General features: G+C 41.0%; 1 protein-coding gene across 1 annotated transcript in view; it reads left to right on the top strand.

Moving 5' to 3' along the window:
• Positions 1-18,934, top strand: part of LOC122787923 (dynein beta chain, flagellar outer arm-like) — a 5,188,001-nt gene that overhangs the window by 2,235,684 nt on the left and 2,933,383 nt on the right. Inside the window, exon 51 of the mRNA XM_044054850.1 lies at positions 3,268-3,425. Coding sequence (XP_043910785.1) covers positions 3,268-3,425 — 158 coding nt within the window. The remainder of the gene's footprint in view (positions 1-3,267; positions 3,426-18,934) is intronic.

Raw genomic sequence — 18,934 nt, 5'->3', positions numbered from 1 at the left:
AAGCAGTACATATATTCTTGTCATCCTTATTCTGTAGTGGCTCTGGCATTGTTTAATTAATTGTTATTGCTTAACTTATTGCATTAGAGATGCAGATTTTCCATTGGCAGTTTTATCCTTGCAAAGGTTTCTTATAAGTGTGTGTGTGATTTTGGTAGGTAGATCACTCCACTCAATTTTTATTCAGTGCGTCTGTTCAGTTCAGAGCAATGCAAAATATGAAGATGACCAATATTTAACAGTGAGATGTCTGACAGAGGTGGTGACCAGGTAAGGTGACTGTTTAGCCTTGTTTCCCTCAGTGCTTAATACAAAGTGCCAGATGAGTCAGTAATAGAAGACATTTTCAGTGGCTGCTCTGATTGAACGATATAGACTTCATCTGATGTTGAAGGGGGGGGGGGGAGTAAAAACTATTCAGATAACAAACCAAGGCTCTGATGGAGGTTGGCCTCCAAAGTTAATGAGGAAATTTTGCCGGTGTGATTGACCTCCATAGACAGTATACGAATGTGGCAGGAGCAAGAAGTCGAGTTCAGACAAATTACAATGGAACTACAGACGCTTCATACTTAAACGTCCAGAGTAAACCAAAAGATTCAAGAATTGGCAAAAGGATGCAATATGCTGCCCACTCTGATCATTTAATATTGCTGGGTACTTGGGGGCCGGGACCTAACTAGTAGAATGGCACCTGCATTAGTTATAGATTATTAGAGGTAGAGTTCTTTTATCAGTTAATTGAGAGCTTAAACTTATACCCAAGGTATTAAGAGTGTAAAGTCTGCTTAGTAGAATAGCTGTACATAACATACTGATTTAATAGTCTTTTATCTGCATGCCTTATTAATTTGAAATTTTAATGTCTTTACTATGTTAAGAGGTTTAAGATGTTTGAATACATTAACAAGATTAAACTACACTTTCTGTTGCTGCAGAAGACACAGCTTACAGACAATGAAAATTCAAAACTGTTTGAATATAGTTAAACCCAGGGTTGATTTTCATCTTGCACAGAAGGTAGGAGGCAAGGATTAACAAAACTTGTTAGAAAGAACATTCCATTTATGGTGATGCATTAGTGTTTTGACAATGATGAAAGACATATTGCCTGAAAGGGGCGATTGGAAGGGCAGAGCTTTATGATGATTAATATATACGTTCCATCAAGTCTTGTTCAGAGCTCAATAGCCAAATTGATTGAATGAATGAGTGACTTTTCAGGAGATCTTTACAGTCAAGGGGTAGGGGATGATTGGAACATGGTCAGCATCACTTTAGAGGTCCGTTCAGGAACAAGTAACTGGACTGCTCCTATTAGTTTGTTTATAAACACCTTCATAGCTTTTTAATGGGGATGTTATATGCACACAGGTCATTAGGATTACATTCAGCAGACTATATCTTTTATTCTTGTCACTTCACTTCATTTTCAACAATTTCTAAGGTTCTAATGTTAGAAGTGCACTTATTCTTAGTGAAGGAACTATAAACACACCCTCTAGTTATTTCAGATCAAATAGCCTCCAGTTAACCCCCATTGTAGACACAGAACATTATGAGTGGCACTGGTGGGTGAATATGTTGCTCTATAAGAGGAATTCTACCTTAGTGGAGCTGGAAGCCTTTTATATGTGACATTGATTTATTTCAGAAATGGATGAATATGCCTCTGCACCCCTCCCTCCCCAACAAAAAACACAAATTGTGAGCCTTATGAGGAAGACTAACTGATTTCTTACTGAACTGTTTTTAGGGGAAAGTTTCAGGAAGGGTGGGAAAAAACTGAGGCAGCTGTAGTATGCTCTTTCTGAGGTTTAAGCAGTGATATTTAACTGAAGTGTTGGAACAGAAAAGCAATTACTTCCACTTAAAGAGAATATTAACATACATGTAAAATATAAGAACAACTCAAAAGGAAAGGAAAACACTGACCTTTGTATGAGGATTGAATTCAGTCCCCTCCTTATGCATTCTATGTGATTGTCATTGCCACTAGTCTAATAAGGTGTCTTTGCACAGTTAGGTTCCTGGTTCCGCCCAAAGTGCAGATTCTTTTTTTCAACTAAGAAACCACCCTGATGGTGATTTTTTTGAATGCACAATCATCTGGTGCAAAGAACTGCAAACCTAAATATTTTATGAACACCTTGATTGGAAAGGAAAACACCTCTGATGTCATGTGCAGTTAGTTTATCAGTAACTTGGTTTTGGAAATATTAATATAGATATGGTAGTACTGAATATATTTACAATTGCTATCAAACAGCTAGAGATATCTACATCACAGTGTACTATACATGGCCAGTGGTAATGTATTTTTATCTCTTCCACCATGACATTTTACCCCATGTCCATCAATAGCATGTAGCTCTCTCAGCTATGAAGATATCAGTGTTAACTATGTAAATCTGAATAAGAGGTGACAAACAGTGTTTGACATCTACTGCAGGACATCCTAGGCTAAGAAGCTTAATGTTATTTTGTTACTTAAACATTACCCTTTTTATATCACCTGTTATTAATTTGTAACTCACTTATGTGTGGAACACAGTCCCAAGAACTGTTAAGACTTCATAAGGAGCTATAGTTGTTAAATGAAGTATAAAAAAGGCACTACAAGTATAAATGAGTTAAATATTTAATTTTTCTTTTCACGAAAAATTCTTTTGATCCTTGTGGAAATCAGAAAAGTGGGCAAGACAATTCCTGTTTAATGGTATGTTAAAGGTGTAACATAGACTACATTATTCTATCTTTGTACACTTCTTCATTATTTATTTCATTTATTTAATTTTATTTTTATTATGTAAGTTAGTCACACTGATGCAAAGCCTCACTTATGCAGGAGACAATGGCACCAGAAGCTGCACTACAGAAAACTAGGGACAGCCTACTTAGCATGTTTTCAGGATGTAAAAGAAAACAGCCGGAGTGCATGGTAAAAACTCATATAGATAACGTGCAGAATAGAAACATCTAACTAGACATCATCTGGAAGCCAGGATTGAAACCTGCACTCCAGAGATTAGTTACTGTTTGTGTATGTACTGACTATATTGATGAACATGAAAGAGAAAAACTGACTGACTATTGCTCAAAATTCCCACTGAGATTTCACTTTGTGGTAAATATTTTAATAGAGTGGTCACTGTTCCAGAATATATATAAGAGAATGGTCATTGTTCTTCAGAATATACAAAGTACTTAATATAAGAATGACATTGTGTATATAAGCTACTAATTTCAGTTATTTGTTTACTTAAGGTTGCAGTGTTAGGACCTGCAGGATGTGGAAAGAGCAGTTGCATACGGGCATATATTCAACACCATGCTGGCTTACAACAGGAAGTCGAAAGCCATACAGTATATATGAGAGCAATGGAGTACAGAAAACTTCTTGGATACCTGGATGAAAACACTGGGTATGATTCTTTATGGTCTATGGATTTACATTTATACAAATGTTGGCAAGGTGATTGGCTCTCTCTGGACATAGTTTTCAAAATACTGTTTTATGAAGTACATTTCTGATAAATCTCAAGCTACCTTTTATCAGTTATCCAATAATTGGAAAGCCTTATTTATACTTATACATGAAGTAGATGCAAGGCTGTTTTCTGCAATTGTTGCAATCCATTGATTGAGATACATGTTTTTAACAGTGGAGAAAGAATATCTGTGCATATTAGGATTAGGAAAACTGCTTAGATGAATGCTTCTTTAATTACTTAGTCTAACATACACGTATCTTATCTAGAAGACTAAACTTAAATCAATTTAATGAGAAAACAGACTTACCTGTAGTACATGAGTGCTGGCATACCCCCCAAGGGCTTAACTGGGAAGAAAATATGGTAATGTATGGTCTCCTCCACAGGACTAAGAACAACCCGATACATAAAGTCAAATTAAGTTGAATTAAGTACTGATGAACAATCTAAAAGATAGTAGTCAGCAGTGACTCCATTTTTTTTTAGAAAAAGCAGAAACACAAATGGTTAAGTTTATTCACTATTAGAGAATGGGCTTACTGTACATCAGTACCCTGACCGGAGAACGAACGTTCTCCAGCAGGGTATTAATGTACAAGTAATGCCTGCTGAAAAACTTGTACGCCACTTTACGGCAGTATATCAAGCCACCATGGAGCTCGGACTGAGAAAATGGAATGGTCACCATTATGTTATGCTCGCTAAGCAGGGCTACTTCTGTTTAGGGAGTCTAAAATAAAAGTTAAAAAAAAGTACATGTATCTGTTTGTGTGTGAAAGTGTATGCATGTATGTGTGTGAGAGAGAGAGATCGGTTGAGCTACTATTTTACGCTCGCTAAGCAGCGCTTTGCTGTTTAGCGAGTGTAAAATAAAAAGCGTGTATGTGTGTGTGTGTGTGTGTGTGTGTGTGTGTGTGTGTGTGTGTGTGTGTGTGTGTGTGTGTGTGTGTCTCAGAGGGGAGAGAGAGAGAGAGAGAAAGACAGAGTTTATGTGTGTATGAAAGTAAGAGAGACAGATGATCGTGTATATGTGTGTTTATGTTGCTGTATGCGTGGGTGAGTGAATGTGTGCAAGAAAGCAGAACAGAGTGCATGTGTGTGCGTGTGTGTGTGTGTGAGAAAGAGAGAGAAAGTGAAGAGTGAGAGTGATCAGGTGATCCCTGTCAGCATCACATAACATCTTTGTGTATCTCTCGACCATACCTCTCGGCACAAGAAATCTGGACAGAGCTACAAATAAATGAGGAAACACAGGGCTGAAAATGGGGACAGATTTTAAATATAAGCTTAGAAAGTTGCTATAATAACATGGTTTTCATTAACATGCATTTTTTTCCTGAAGCAGAGATGTGGGTGTGTCATACCTCTCAAACTCTTAGTGCTAGAAATCTGGACTAAGCCTGTTATAATTGGAGGACAGAGGCCCAAAAATAAGGACAGATTTTAAATATTGCTCTTATAAACCTGGAAAGCTGCTAGAAAAACAGGGTTTATAATAGTATGCATTTTCTGAAAGATTTGAAGTCTGAAACTCAAATGTAAGTCATTATTTAGTGACTTCAGTACTCGGATCATCATCCCACTGATTTGTCAGAAGAAAATAAATTTTATGAGGAACAGACCAAAAATATGCTGCAAAAATCTGAACATTTAAGAGGTATGGTGTATGAGTGAGAATACCTGACATGACTACTGGCAGCAGAGGTAAAGAGGTTTACAAACTTATGCGTGTTTCAGCTGAAGAAATCTGGATAAGCATAAAATAAAGGGGGAACAAAGGCTCTAAAATAAAAACGTAATTATCGCTCTTATAAAATTATAAGGCTGCTAAAGTAAATTTAATTTAGCATGGATTTTCTTAAGGAAAACATCTGAAATTTAAATGTATGTCATTTTTAGTAATTTCAATCTCCATTGACTGCCAACCAAACAATTTAGGACTAAGGGACCAAAAATAAAGCAAATAACCTGGTTATTTTTAAATGTTATATTCTGGATGTGAAATGTTTACTCCAATATCATTAACATATACTACAGCAAGTTGGAAACGTTAGGCAGAGAAACTATTTTCCATCAGATATATGCTAAAAAATATATAGTACTAAAAAATATATATATATAAGTAAGTAAAACGCAACAGTTTTACTGAGAGCCCATTCTCTATGTGCAGTAATGCCCTCCAGGGTGTGTGTTAATGTGTAATTAATGCCCTTCCAGGGGTGTAGAGGCCCTCTGCCTGCGGCTTCAGGCCTAGTAACACCCCTGGGCAGGTGTTAATTACACATTATCACACTCCTTGTCAGGAATTATTACTTGCTTAAGTCTGCTGTAGAGTGCTCATTTTTCAAACATGCTTGCTACTGACTTTGGTAATGCGGGGGGGGGGGGGTATTTGACTCTGAAACTGATATTTAGTCTGCAGTCAGTAATTGTTTATATCTCTGTGCATGCATGCACATTTTGAGGAGGAGTGGAGTGTGTTTCAGTAAGTAATTATGTAACTTGCCATCTATAAAGATTAATTGATAGAATCTGTGTAACACTGTGTCCCAGCAATCAGATTCCTGATATTTTTGGTGTCAGTTGAATAGTTGCTAAAGACTGCATAATTAGGAAAGAAATGCAACAGCCTCTGGTTCATTATTTGGATACCAGGACCATTGGCTCTTCCACTGCAAACATAAGCATCTTAAAAAACAGAAGTAGCTAGCCACAGTACACTTAGTGGTTATTTTTGCACTAGTTCTGTTGTTTTCTCTTTCCTATAAAATAGGTTGTTTAGAATCTGGAGTAATGCAAGAATTGGCACCTGCTGTGGTGCTGTAATCAATATTTGAGTGCATTTTAAATAATTATAGTTCCATTGGCATCACTAATGCAGCTGTACCCTCCTTTATTGTTGACATCTCTAGCACAGTCATATAATTTATCCCAGTCAATATTATTTTATTTATATTTGTTTACCAGGGCAGTGCAGTGATCATTGCTGACCAATTTCAGGCTCAGTGCAGGTGAAACACAAAACGTTTCATGAATAAAAAGGCAGAAAAGTAAGCAACAGGAGAGTAGTTTAGAGTACATAGAAAAAATGTATATGCACATTTTAGTAAATAAGCATATAGTAATATACAATGTATACATTACTTTCTAAAGTGGATCAACCACATCAGAACTGTTGTAAGGTTGTAATACTGCTTTTCTCATTCACAGTTATATAAAATGTTGGGGACTGGTATTCTGTGAATGCAGTAGACCGCATAAGTATTACAACTTGTAAGTGATACATAGGGTTGCCACCTTTCGTTGTGGCTAAAACTGGAGTAAAGCCACAGCCTTCGCATCACCAGTAACATCGCCCACCCACCCCTCTCCTGACCATATCCCACCCATTTGCGACATCACGGTGACATCACTTGGCGGGGAACACCCTCTTTTTCCATTCCCGCTCCCTGTTTTCGGCTGATTTACTATGCTTTTTTTACAGAAAAGCATAGTAAATCAGCCGATTTACAAACTCCGATAGTCTGTTTCCTTTTTTGAAATGAAGGGGTGGCAACCTGAGCTGTTCTGTGACTGTTCTGTGACTGTAGCTCCATTTGTGGTTAGTAGCTTTGTGGATATAAGCCATCTTCTAATCCTACTCAAATTGGGACACAGGGAATGGGATTGCAGGCATATCTATCACTGGCCTAATCTTGTTTTAGGTGAAAACCACCTAGTATGTTAACCATGTTGCCTTTTCAGATGTGTAATGTACAGTTTTCTTCAGAAACAAATAGGTTTCTTTGGAGATTAATGTTTACACTTGTTTTGAAGCTAAAAGTCCATCACTGGATGGAATACTACATAAAGAAAGAACACTGTCTTTAATAATATAACACTGTTTTTGTGCATATTTTATTTACATGTTTGTCTGTTTCCATGTTAGCACACACTGGTTCAGTAGTCAGATTTCAGCAACAGCCTGAGCTCATGGTAGTTATAATAATTCATTAAAGACAGTTGGTTAATGAATCAACCTGTCCTACTACTGATAATACAGATCAAAGGAAAGCTACAAAAGTAATTAGAATACCAAGTAATAATTTCACATATAACTCATTACAGTCTTTCAGAGATGCAGCATTAGAACGAGTCAGGTAATCTTTTTATAGTTACAGTTAGATTTTAACAAATACATTTGAGCTATCTGTTTCTGCCTAACAAGAATAATATTAATATAGTAATAGGATAGAAGCCCTTGCACATTAAGAAATGCTTCATTATCCTGTATCTAAGAAACATTTGCTTTCTGCAACCAAATGTAAGTGTTGAAGAAGCCTTTCATATTATATTATATGGTCAGTAACATTTTATTATATTATATGGTCAGTAACATTTTTGTGTAGGTGAGAAGCATATTCATGAACACAGGTTATAGTTAGAAGACCAGTCCAACAGGAGTGCCATATTCAGTCAAGATCTCATAGAGGTGGGTACTGTTTGAAATTCAGGAAGATGTGTACAACAGAAATATGTTATTATGCCTCCTGAAGAGTTCCTAATTAGTTGCTGCTATTCAGGGTGAGCCACTGATGTTCAGAATTGCTAGAGTATGTGATTAATATGTGTACATATTTCCTCTTACATTTTTGTTTGATAGCTTAGGCCAAGCAAAAGAAACTTGTAGTCTTGCTGGGGTGGTAGAACAGTCTTAGCTGACTGAGGACCTGGGCAGGTAACATTAATCTTGGTATTTTTATGCAAATGAGAAATCCTAGTATCATTTTGATCACCTGGTCTGTATGGTAGGAAAAGACTCCAAAACATTTAAAATGTGAAATTTTAGTCGCAAGAGCATTAATAAGATTGTTGGTTATTTTTTACATTCTTTGTGAAGACAACTTATACCTTTCCAACTATTTGCAAACATTAAGACAGATAGCTTGAAATGAATTTTGTGTACCGGAGAGTTGGTTGGTACCTGCATAAGTTAAAGTCATTAGGGGACACTATCATATTGCTAATACTAAAATCAAATTAATTAAACCACTTGGTGCAAGAATTAAGTTATCTCAACAGTACAAGTAAAAACCCCAAAAGTAAAACCACTTTGAGGCATCAAACATGGCTGAGAATATCCAGATAAAACAAATGTTTAATATGCCAATGATAAAAAGTGAGAACTTTCATGTTGTCACCAACACTTCTTCAGACATTAATTCAAATCAGAAACTACACACAAAACAATCTCAAATAAAAACATAATGCAGAATAGTCAGCATATTAAAATCAGCCATATATAAACCATTATTTTGTCTCTCAAGTGAAAGAGTCTTTAAAAATAGTTATTTATTATCAGATAATGTACTCATGCCATTGAATAACTTGCTCTTTAGAAACAAGTCCTGATTAATAAACTTGCCATTAGGTGAAAAAAACAGTATCGTATCTATATTGAATCATGTCGTACTTTTAAAAGGCAGTATATTCATAAACATTATTAATGCTGACTCATTTACAGTGACCTTAAACAAAAATCACATACCTGACCATTTTTGTCACATGAAGAAATATGTAGAGTTTCAGTAAAACTTTAAGGCTTCCCAATTATTCATCCAATCGGAACTCATCATAAAGTCTCCTGGTCAACTAACAGTGTGTATCCAAAGCAATATATAAATAAAATATTGTACTGATATAAATTTGCTAGAACTTTAAAAACTTTATAAAAATAAAAATAGCTCTATAAATAACAGTTTCTTAACATTCAAAATTGATGCAAAACATTGATTACTGTCATCTGTTAAATACTTATGTGCTTATTTTTAAATAATGCTGAAACTAAAAATGCAGATAGTGACAAAACTATTTTATACTAGTGAGCATATAATTACACAACATATCCATGATTATTAAAGGATTATATAAAAGACTAACTAAAGCAACAGTTACATCTAGTAGAAATCACATACCAAGCTGTTTCTAATGCTGATGAAATTGTCCGATATAAAATATAAAGACTTCCTGAACTCTACACCAATCAGGGCTCATCATATAGTAAGCTGATCATGTAACAAGTCATTAACCTTAATACCAAATTAAAATCATGCTATAATCATTTAAAAATAACATCTAAATAAACATCATGTCTGCATTGCCATAATAAACCAAACATTATCTAAATTAACTAAGTGGCTTAGATATATTTATATGAAAGCATATGCAACTATAATAAGTGATGCTTGTCAATAAAAAACAGATGTTATATGAAGTAATGGATATTGTGTGAGTAAATTTAGATTCCTGTAGGTAAAAAAAATCTGTTCAAAATATTAGATATACTGTAACAAATATGTACAAGATAAATTAACAATTCACCTATAGGGCTCAAACCAAAATAGTTCAATGAACAAGTGATCTTGCACTTAAAATTATTTCAACAAAACAGCGTCACTGAGGCCATAATATTTGTTTGCTTGTAAACTGATGATCCTCTTCTGTTCAATTTCCCCAGTTCTGTTCCTATTGTTACCCATTCTAGGATTTACACCTACTATTTGGAGCACTACAAACATAAAATTTTGAGATATACCTGCCTCAACTATATGTATAGTTATGGCAAAACTTGTTTGGAATGATTGACATGCATGTAACTTTAGGCTTACCCACAAATATTTTAATATACTACTTGCAGTACTTTTTTCAGCATAGATATGTTCTTTATAACAAAGGAACATATACACATTATAAGCTTATTACTAATTTCTCCCATTTTTTGGACTATGCCCCATTGAAGTTCACCCTTCAACTTACTGGAGAAGACATGTCTAAACACTAGAAGTTAAATCTGTAACAGTGACTGGCCATATGTGGTTCGAACTTGTAAATGTTTGATCTACTGAAGGGGACCCATGTGTGTGTGTGTGTGTGTGTGTGTGTGTGTGTGTGTGTGTATATATATATATATATATATATATATATATATATATATATCGAGAGAGAGAGAGAGATCAACACCACAGCATTGAAAGCAAACAAACTAGTATCCCATTATATCAGTCACAAAAGATCAAATACTAAACCACCAAAACTCTAACAACAACAACAAAAAAAAATTGCCCCCCATACCTCCTGTTAATTATATATATCGATTCCAAGATCATGAAGACAGGGCAGAATGCCACTGCCCACTGTACTGTGAACTTATATAACCAGCTACTAGCTTTTTTCAAAATTTTGACATTTTGAATGAAAAGGCTGGTAGCAAATAAATTTGATATTCTATGCATTCGATGCTACGAGTGATACACATCTCATGAAAAAGTAAGCATGGATATGAGCAAATGAAACAAAAGGATTTAAAAAAGATCAATTCACAAAAGCATGAAAAAAGGAAAAAGAAAAAGAAGAAAACACTGTTTTATGCATGAACAACCCCCCCAGTGCACCCCACCCATACCCCTGCTAATTACATATACCAACTTCACGATCACACAACAGTGGGGAAAGGACAAATTCCCGGACCTTGTCATACTGTGACTTTACATACACAGCCCAGCAAATCAAAGGAAAAAGAATGCTTGCTCTTTTGAATGTTTGACATTTCAGACTTTAGCCATACACACATAACACACACACACACACACACACACACACACACACACACACACACATATATATATATATATATATATATATATATATATATATATATATATATGGGTCTATTTGTTTCACTGAATCTCATTTCACTGAATTTCATTTCACACCGACCACTTTGCTGAAAACGCATTTCACTGAATCTCATTTTACTGAACTGCAGTTAGTATATATGGCACTGTGTACAGTACTGTAAGGCAAGTAAAAGTTATATGCCATTTTCCCCACTGTAGTGCGATCTGGGATTAGTATATATAGTTAAGATGGGTGTCGGGGCACAACCCCCCCCACATTAGGGGGGGTGTGGGCCCCCACTTAGTTTGAGTACATATTGTCTTCTGGAGAGAATTAGTCATTGGTGTTGTAACTGTACATGTCAATTGTTTAAAATGCATTGTTTGAAAGTTTTTGGTAAAATAAAATATAAAACAAGCAAGGTGGGGAGCTAAAACCCCCACACCCTCCATTGTGGGCTGCTATGCCCCCCACACCCCCAACTATATATACTAACTCCAGGATCACACTACAGTGGGGAAAAAGGCATATACCTTTTACTTGCTTTACAATACTCTACACAGTGCCATATATACTAAGTTCAGTTCAGTGAAATGAGAGTCAGTGAAATGAGTTTTGAGTAATTTGTGATGTTATGTAGTCCAAGCTCGCCTGCATTCTTACCTGTGGCTTCGGAGCCAAACCTCGGCTCCGACTCGGCCATACTCTAGCTCGAAGTCTTCAATTGGCTCATGGCTAAGAGGTATCCCATCATACAACAGGTCTATTCCCCAGATCTTGTTTGCCGCTCGTTAAGCTCAGACGTGGTCTCGCTTTTGGCCATGGTTAAGTATATTGTTTATAAAATTTTTATAAACTGTTGACTTTTTGTTGCTCAAAAAAGCTATTTTCATAGCTCTGTGTGTGTAGTAGTGGTGTTTCACTGCCTGTATTTGTTTCTCTGGCTGTTTTTTGTGCCCTTGTCTAGCTGTTTGGGTATCCCATTTGTTTCCTTTCCCTACGGGCTAGCCCCATTTAAGTTAGAGGACCTAGTCCTCCCCATTGTTTCTGTGTGGTCTTTGGTTTGGTGCTCCATTCTGTTAGCGTTTAATGTTGTGTCTGGCTATTGCTGCTTTCCTGCCTTTGTTTCCCCAGGCTAGGCCCGTTTAAGTTAGAGGACCTAGTCCTCCCTGTTGTTTTCATCCCCGTTTCTGGGCCATTTGAGTTAGAGGCTCTGTTTCTTGTTAGTTGGGTCTAGTGCATGTACATATTAATTTGTTCCTTTTAGCATGTCCAAGGATCCTAAGGAACGCAGGCCTTTGGGCTTTAAGAAGTGTGTTGAATGCAGCAATAAAATGTAATTAACTGATGAGCACTCTGTGTGCGTGTACTGCTTGGGGGCTATTCACCTCCAAGAGTCCTGCTTGTTTTATCATTCCTTCAGTCCCCGTGTGCTACAGGAGAGGAAGAACAAGCTCATTTTGAAAGGACTGCTTAAACACTCCTTTGAGGAGGACTTGGCTAAGTCTTCCAGTGCATTATCCTCTCCAGCTAAAAAGGACAAAAAGACTTCCAAGAAGCACTCTCCAGCTCCGTCTGTTTCTTCAGAGCTGCCAGAGAAAGTTGCTAGAATAGCTTCTCCTTCTTCGGTTCCATTGCCCTTGGTGCTGAAAGGAAATAGTCTCTTGATTAAGTTCATACCAGCTCCCAGCCTTTCGGAGCCGGTCACGGATATTTTGGTACTGAGTCGGTCTCCAGTTTTTTGACCGGGTTCTCCTTCACGCAAGTCCCCTTCTGTAGGGAGATCATGATTTCCTACTTTATCTTCCAAGTCTTCCAGGACCCTTTCCAATGAGGACATTGATAGGGTGATGAAGAAACTGCTTCAGTCATCGGTGTTGGCTAAATTGATTTCTGCTCCGACCCAGTTGGCTCCGAAGCTTATGGCCTCATCATCCTTTGTTGTTCCTCCTCTAAGCCTTTTTCGGCCTTCAAAGCCAGAGTTGTCAGTGCCGTTGGGCCATTAGGTCAGTTCCAGTAGCCTCGCTTGGTCTCTCGGTTCCGATTTCCGCTCCGACCCCATCGGCTCCTTCCATGGGGTCGAGGGTTCACGGTTATCCGGTCGGACCCAAGGGGGAAGTCTCGGATCAATATTTATCAGTTCTGAGCCTTCCACTCAGTGCTTCTGCCTGAGTGAGCTTGGACCTGACATCAGCTTCGGACCTTATCTCCTCAGCACTGAGGGCTACTACTGTTTCATCTTCATTTAGTCGGCCTTCGGAGCCAGGGGGATCAGTCTTCAAGGTTATGAGGAGTGTGCTGGCCAGGTCATCAGCTGCATCCTACGGCACAGATACTCTGCCCCTCCATCACCGGTATCAGTTTCAGATCATGCTCTATCCATGGGCAGCTGAGACCCTAAGCCTCAGGATTCCTCCATGAGTGGTCCCCAACTTTCTGACGTCTCCCCAGAGTTTTTGCCTGAGGAGCCTGCCAGAAAGAGATTGTGTAAGAGGAAACACCTTGACTCCCAGGATGAGTCTCTCCCATCAGATACCAACCTTCTGGAGTCAGAGGGGTCCCCCCAAGTCATCTTCTGAACATATCTGTTTTTCAGATATCCTGGAGATCATGAAGCAGAGAGGTGGCTGGCCATCCAAATCTCCTTCTGATGAGGAGTCGGTGTTCCTGAAGGCTTTCGGGTCTCAACCCTCCACCTCTTGGGTTTCTCCCCTTTTTGATGGGCTATTAGATCTAGTCTGTCGAAAGGTGTGGGAAACTCCTGACACTGTGGAACCGGTCCCAAGGAGACCCAATAAGTTTTTGTCTGCCCTCTCTGACAAGGAGTATCTATCTAAAGGTGTTCCAGTAGATGTCATGGTGGTGGCAATGGCCACCAAGAAGGAACTTGCTGAAACTTTGTCTACCGTCCATCTGCCTAACAAGGAGTCCCATGCTATGGACAGGTATGGGAAGTGTGTGTTTACCTCAGCGGTCTTTACACTGCGGTCGCTGAACTACTTGATGCATTTTATGAGGCTCCAGAGAGACCTCCTAAAACAGCTAGGAGATTCTCTACAGGGTATCATTTCTAATGCTGTGGCACAGAACATCAATGCACAGATGTCTACCCTAAATTCCCTTACCAACTCCTCCATAAGGCTGATCTCATATGCAGCCGATGGAGTGAGTAGGGCTGTGGGTTCCGGAGTCTCTCTTAGGAGACACTTCTGGATGCGCCTGTGCAATTTCACGGAGGCCTTCAAGTCTACATTCACCAATGCTCCATTTGATGGTTCATTGTTGTTCGGAACCAAGGTGAAGGACATTCTCACTAGGTGCGAGCAGGAAGGAAAAACCCTGTCTGCCATGGGAGTCCATTTTTCCATGCCTTCTAGACCTTACCCCAAGGGCCAGAAGGGTGGGAAAATGTGGTTCAGGAAGTCACAGAGGTTTTTTCAGGGTGCATAAAGTATATATATATATATAAATATTAATGTTAAGTTGTCAATCTCGCCTTCATTCTTGCTTGATGGGTTCGGAGCCGATCCTCGGCTCCGACTCGGCACTTGCTTTAGCTCGAGAACTCCTTTTACCAGCTCGAGGCAGCCCCATATCCCATGATGCAAGGCAGTAAGTACCCAGATCTCGTTTGCCGCTTCGCTTGGGAGGTCTTCTTTTTACCAGCTCCTGGTAAGTTGTTCACTTTTGTGAGTTTTAAGCCCCTTTTTAGTAAAAAAAACCTTGTATTGATAGTTTTAAACTTATATTATTCCCTTTCTGACAGAAATTCCCTGTCTCCTTTATTTTTTGTTAGTGTATCTTAAAAAACCCTTCCCATCCCCCCCCCTGTTAGGGTGTGTGTATTGGTTTTGTAGAATACCTTTTGGTATTTATTTAAGTTAATTTTTGACTGGTGTGTGTGTGTGTGTTTTTCGGCACCATGTCAAAGGAGAGGGTCTCAGGTTTTAAGAAGTGTGACTCGTGCTGTCAGAAGATGTCTCTGACAGACGGTCACACTTCTTGCCTGTATTGTCTGGGCCCTCTTCACCTGCAGGACTCCTGTGCTATTTGTCACTCCTTCAGCCAGAGAGTCCTGCAGGAGAGACATAACAAACTGGTTCTTAGGGGCCTTCTTAAGCCGGAGGGCTCTCCGGCTAAGTCGGCTCCATCAAAACCAGCAAGAGTTTCCAAGGCCCAGGCTTCTGTTCCTAAGCCTGCGGCCTCGGCTCCGACTGCATTGAGTCGAGATCGGCTCGGCTGGAGCCGATTCTGGCTTTAAGCGCTCGGCACCGATGGCTATCGGTGCCGAACCTATTTTGACCACTTCAATGTCGGCTCCGATCGGCTCCGACACCCATGTGGCACAGGCATCGGTGTCGGCTCCGATCGGCTCCGACACCGTTACTTTGGTGGCTGTATCGGCTCCGGCTGGAGCCGATACATCGAGCTTCCTGTCGGCTCCTAGAAGTCGGCTCCGACAGGATCTATAGTATCGGCTCCGACAGCTCATTCCAGGAAGAGGTCGAGGTCTCCTTCCTTGGAGCCGATACTGTCGGCTCGGCCGCCTCTTCTATCGAACGGAGCCATCGGAGCCGATCTTCAAGGTCATCCAGGTTGTCAGATCATGACCTAGAGAGAGTGGTCAGTAGATTACTCAAGTCACAGGTACTGGCCCAAATGTTACACAGTCCGTCTCAACAGATGACTGTTGGTCCACACCCAGTTACAGTTCCTCCTTCAACTCTACCCCAGAGCTTGGAGTTGGAGTCTTCGGGAATGGTTACTGCTACGGCTGGAGGACGGATACCCCCTTCTGTTCCTTCAGCCTCTACTCTTATCTCCTCTTCCTTAGAGGGATTTGGTGGTCGGGCTTCCATGGTCTCCTCCAAGGGGGTGAGTGGCATCGGACCCTTGTCCGAGCCCGCTCTCCCCCTTGGAGCCTCGGCCTTGGTTAGCTCGGCTCCTACATCTGCCTCGGAGACTTCCCTTGCGGTGGTCCCTGGAGTTCCTAGCTCTTGAGCGGGTTCTCTCGGAACTGCCTGGGAGGGGAGCATTCGAGGTGATGAAGAGTGTACTGGCCACTGGTATCAGTCAGCAGTCTGTTCCCGTAGCTCCTCCCTCTATTGTACCTGTTGACATCTCTGCCACTTCTCTTGCTACAGGACCCAGAGATCCTCCGCCTCAGGTTTCCCCATTGGGAATTTCCCCCTCTTCCGAGGATTCTCCTGATGTTTCGGGAGATCCTCCTAGGAAGAGGACTTGTAAGAGGAAGCATGTAGACTCCCCCGAGTCTGTCACTTTGGATACTGACTTTGATGAGTCAGAGGGATCCCCTAGATCCCCCTCTGAGGATGTCTCCTTCTCAGACATCCTAGAACTTCTAAAACAGAGGGGAAACTGGCCCACCAACAATCCCTCTGAGGATGAGTCAGTATACCTAGAGGCGTTTGGATCTCGGCCCTCCACCTCCTGGGTGTCTCCGCCTTTCGACCCCCTTATGCAGGTTATTGCACGAAAGGCGTGGGCAGCTCCTGACTCTGTAGAGCCAGTCCCTAGGAGGCCTTCAAAATTTATCACTGCTCCGAGTGACAAACAATTCCTTACCAAGGGTGTCCCCGCTGATGCCATGGTGGTGGCTGCGGCCACCAAAAGGAACTTGCAGATCCTTCCGTGCCCGTCCATCCTCCTAATAAGGACTCTAGGACCATGGACAGGTAGCAAGCGGATGTTTTCCTCAGCGACCTTTGCTATCGTTGCTGAATTATCTTTGTCACTTCACCAGACTCCAGAGAGATATCCTGAAGGAGCTGGGAGAAGTAGTTCAGGATCCTACAGCTGCAGGGGCTCAAGAAAAGATTGCTTCGCAGCTAGGAACCCTCAATTCCATTGCTAACTCCTCCATGTGGCTAATATCTTATGCTGCGGATGGAGCGAGTAGAGCCGCAGGCACAGGTGTGGCTCTTAGACGCCAAGCCTGGATGCGGCTATGTGATTTTGCGGATCCCTTTAAGGCGTCCTTCACAAATTCTCCCTTTGATGGCTCAGCTTTGTTTGGCCCTCAGGTGAAGGAAACCTTGACCAGGTGTGAGCAGGACGGCAAGACTCTTTCTGCTGTTGGAGTCTGTTTTTCCACCCTTCTAGGCCTTATCCCAAAGGACAGAAGGGTGGGAAGATGTGGTTCCGTAAATCCCAAGGAGTCACGCCGGATTCACGTGGTCAGTTTACCCCTAGAGGCAGAGGGGTAACAACAACAGGCGCGCTCTAGAGGCAGAGGGGTCCGAGGAACCAGGGAAACAGGAAGCCTCTGTCTGATAAGCCCTTTCAGCATCCGTGAGGTGTTGACCGGCTGTACCTCCTTGGAGGCAGTCGGGAAGATTATCACTGTACCCAGAAGCCTGGCATTCCCTCACTCAAGACAGATGGGTACAGTCGATCATATCCAAGGGTTACATAATTCCTTTCGAGGAAAGTCCTTCCCCTCAAGTTCCCTTCCAGATGTACCACCGGTCTAAGGGAAATTGCAGAGTTAGAAATCGCAAAACTACTGCAAAAAGAGCCATTCAGCCAGTTATAATAGACCATTCAGAGCCGGAATCTACTCAAGATTCTTTTGGTCCCCAAAAGACGGAGACTGGAGACCAATATTGGATCTCAGCAGACTCAACAAGTCTGTCAGGAAGACAAGATTCGAATGGTCACTCTTCAGTCAATTCTGCCCTTCTTACAGGAGGACAACTGGATGTGCTCAATAGATCTTCAGGATGCGTACTATCACATCAAAATTCACAGGCGCTCCAGGAGATTTCTCCGCTTTCGGCTGGGATCCAGTCACTTCCAGTTCAGAGCCCTGCCCTTTGGTCTCACTACAGCCCCCAGAGTGTTCACCAAATGCATGGCAGTGGTCACGGCTCACCTGAGACGTCAAGGATTCCAGGTGTTTCCGTATCTCGACGACTGGCTCCTGTCAGCCACCACCAGGCATCAGCTTATACAAGCCAGGGATTACACAATAGACCTTTGTTCTCATTTAGGCATCTCAATCAACTTCGAAAAGTCATCCTTATCGCCCTGCCAGTCTATTACCTTCATAGGCGCAAACTTAAACACTGTTCGGATGTCAGCTACCCTTACAGAACAAAGAGTTTCAGACATTCAGACTCATGTCAGGATCATTCTGGCCAGCAAGAAAGTACAGGCCAGAATGGTTCTAAAGGTATTAGGTCTCATGGCTGCGGCCATTACTCTTCTTCCCTGGCTCGATTCTACATGCGCCTCCTTCAGTGGATGCTGTTCACACAGTGGTCATACCAGCAACTCCCAATGCGTCACCAGATTCTGGTGACACAGACATGCAAACAACATCTTGCTTGGTGGATCACGTCGTCTCAGGTTCACCAAGGCAGGTGCTTTGTACCCCCGTCCCCGATAGCCACTGTCACCACGGATGCCTCCCTGATCGGGTGGGGGGGGTCATTATCAGGGCAGGATGGTTCATGGGACGTGGCAACCATTCGAGTACCATCTGCACATAAATGTCCTGGAGATGAGAGCAGTGCTTTTAACGTTGCAAGCCCTCAATGACTTTCTTCCCGTAGGGACAATTGCAGTCCACACAGACAACATGTCTGTAGTTTGGTATATCAACAAACAGGGCGGAACCAAGTCCTACCCCTTGTGTCGAGAAGCGCTCAGACTTTGGCAATGGGCGATCTCCTCTCATCGGTTTCTGGTAGCAACGCATATCCCTGGGAAAACCAACATTATAGCGGACAGATTGAGCAGAGCTATCCTCATGCCTCACG

The sequence above is a fragment of the Protopterus annectens genome, chromosome 13.part0 (assembly GCF_019279795.1).
Source record: "Protopterus annectens isolate FY-2018-M chromosome 13.part0, PAN1.0, whole genome shotgun sequence".
Lineage (NCBI taxonomy): Eukaryota > Metazoa > Chordata > Ceratodontiformes > Protopteridae > Protopterus > Protopterus annectens.
Note: the sequence above shows the minus strand (reverse complement) of the source record. Positions and strands in the feature narration are given on the sequence as shown.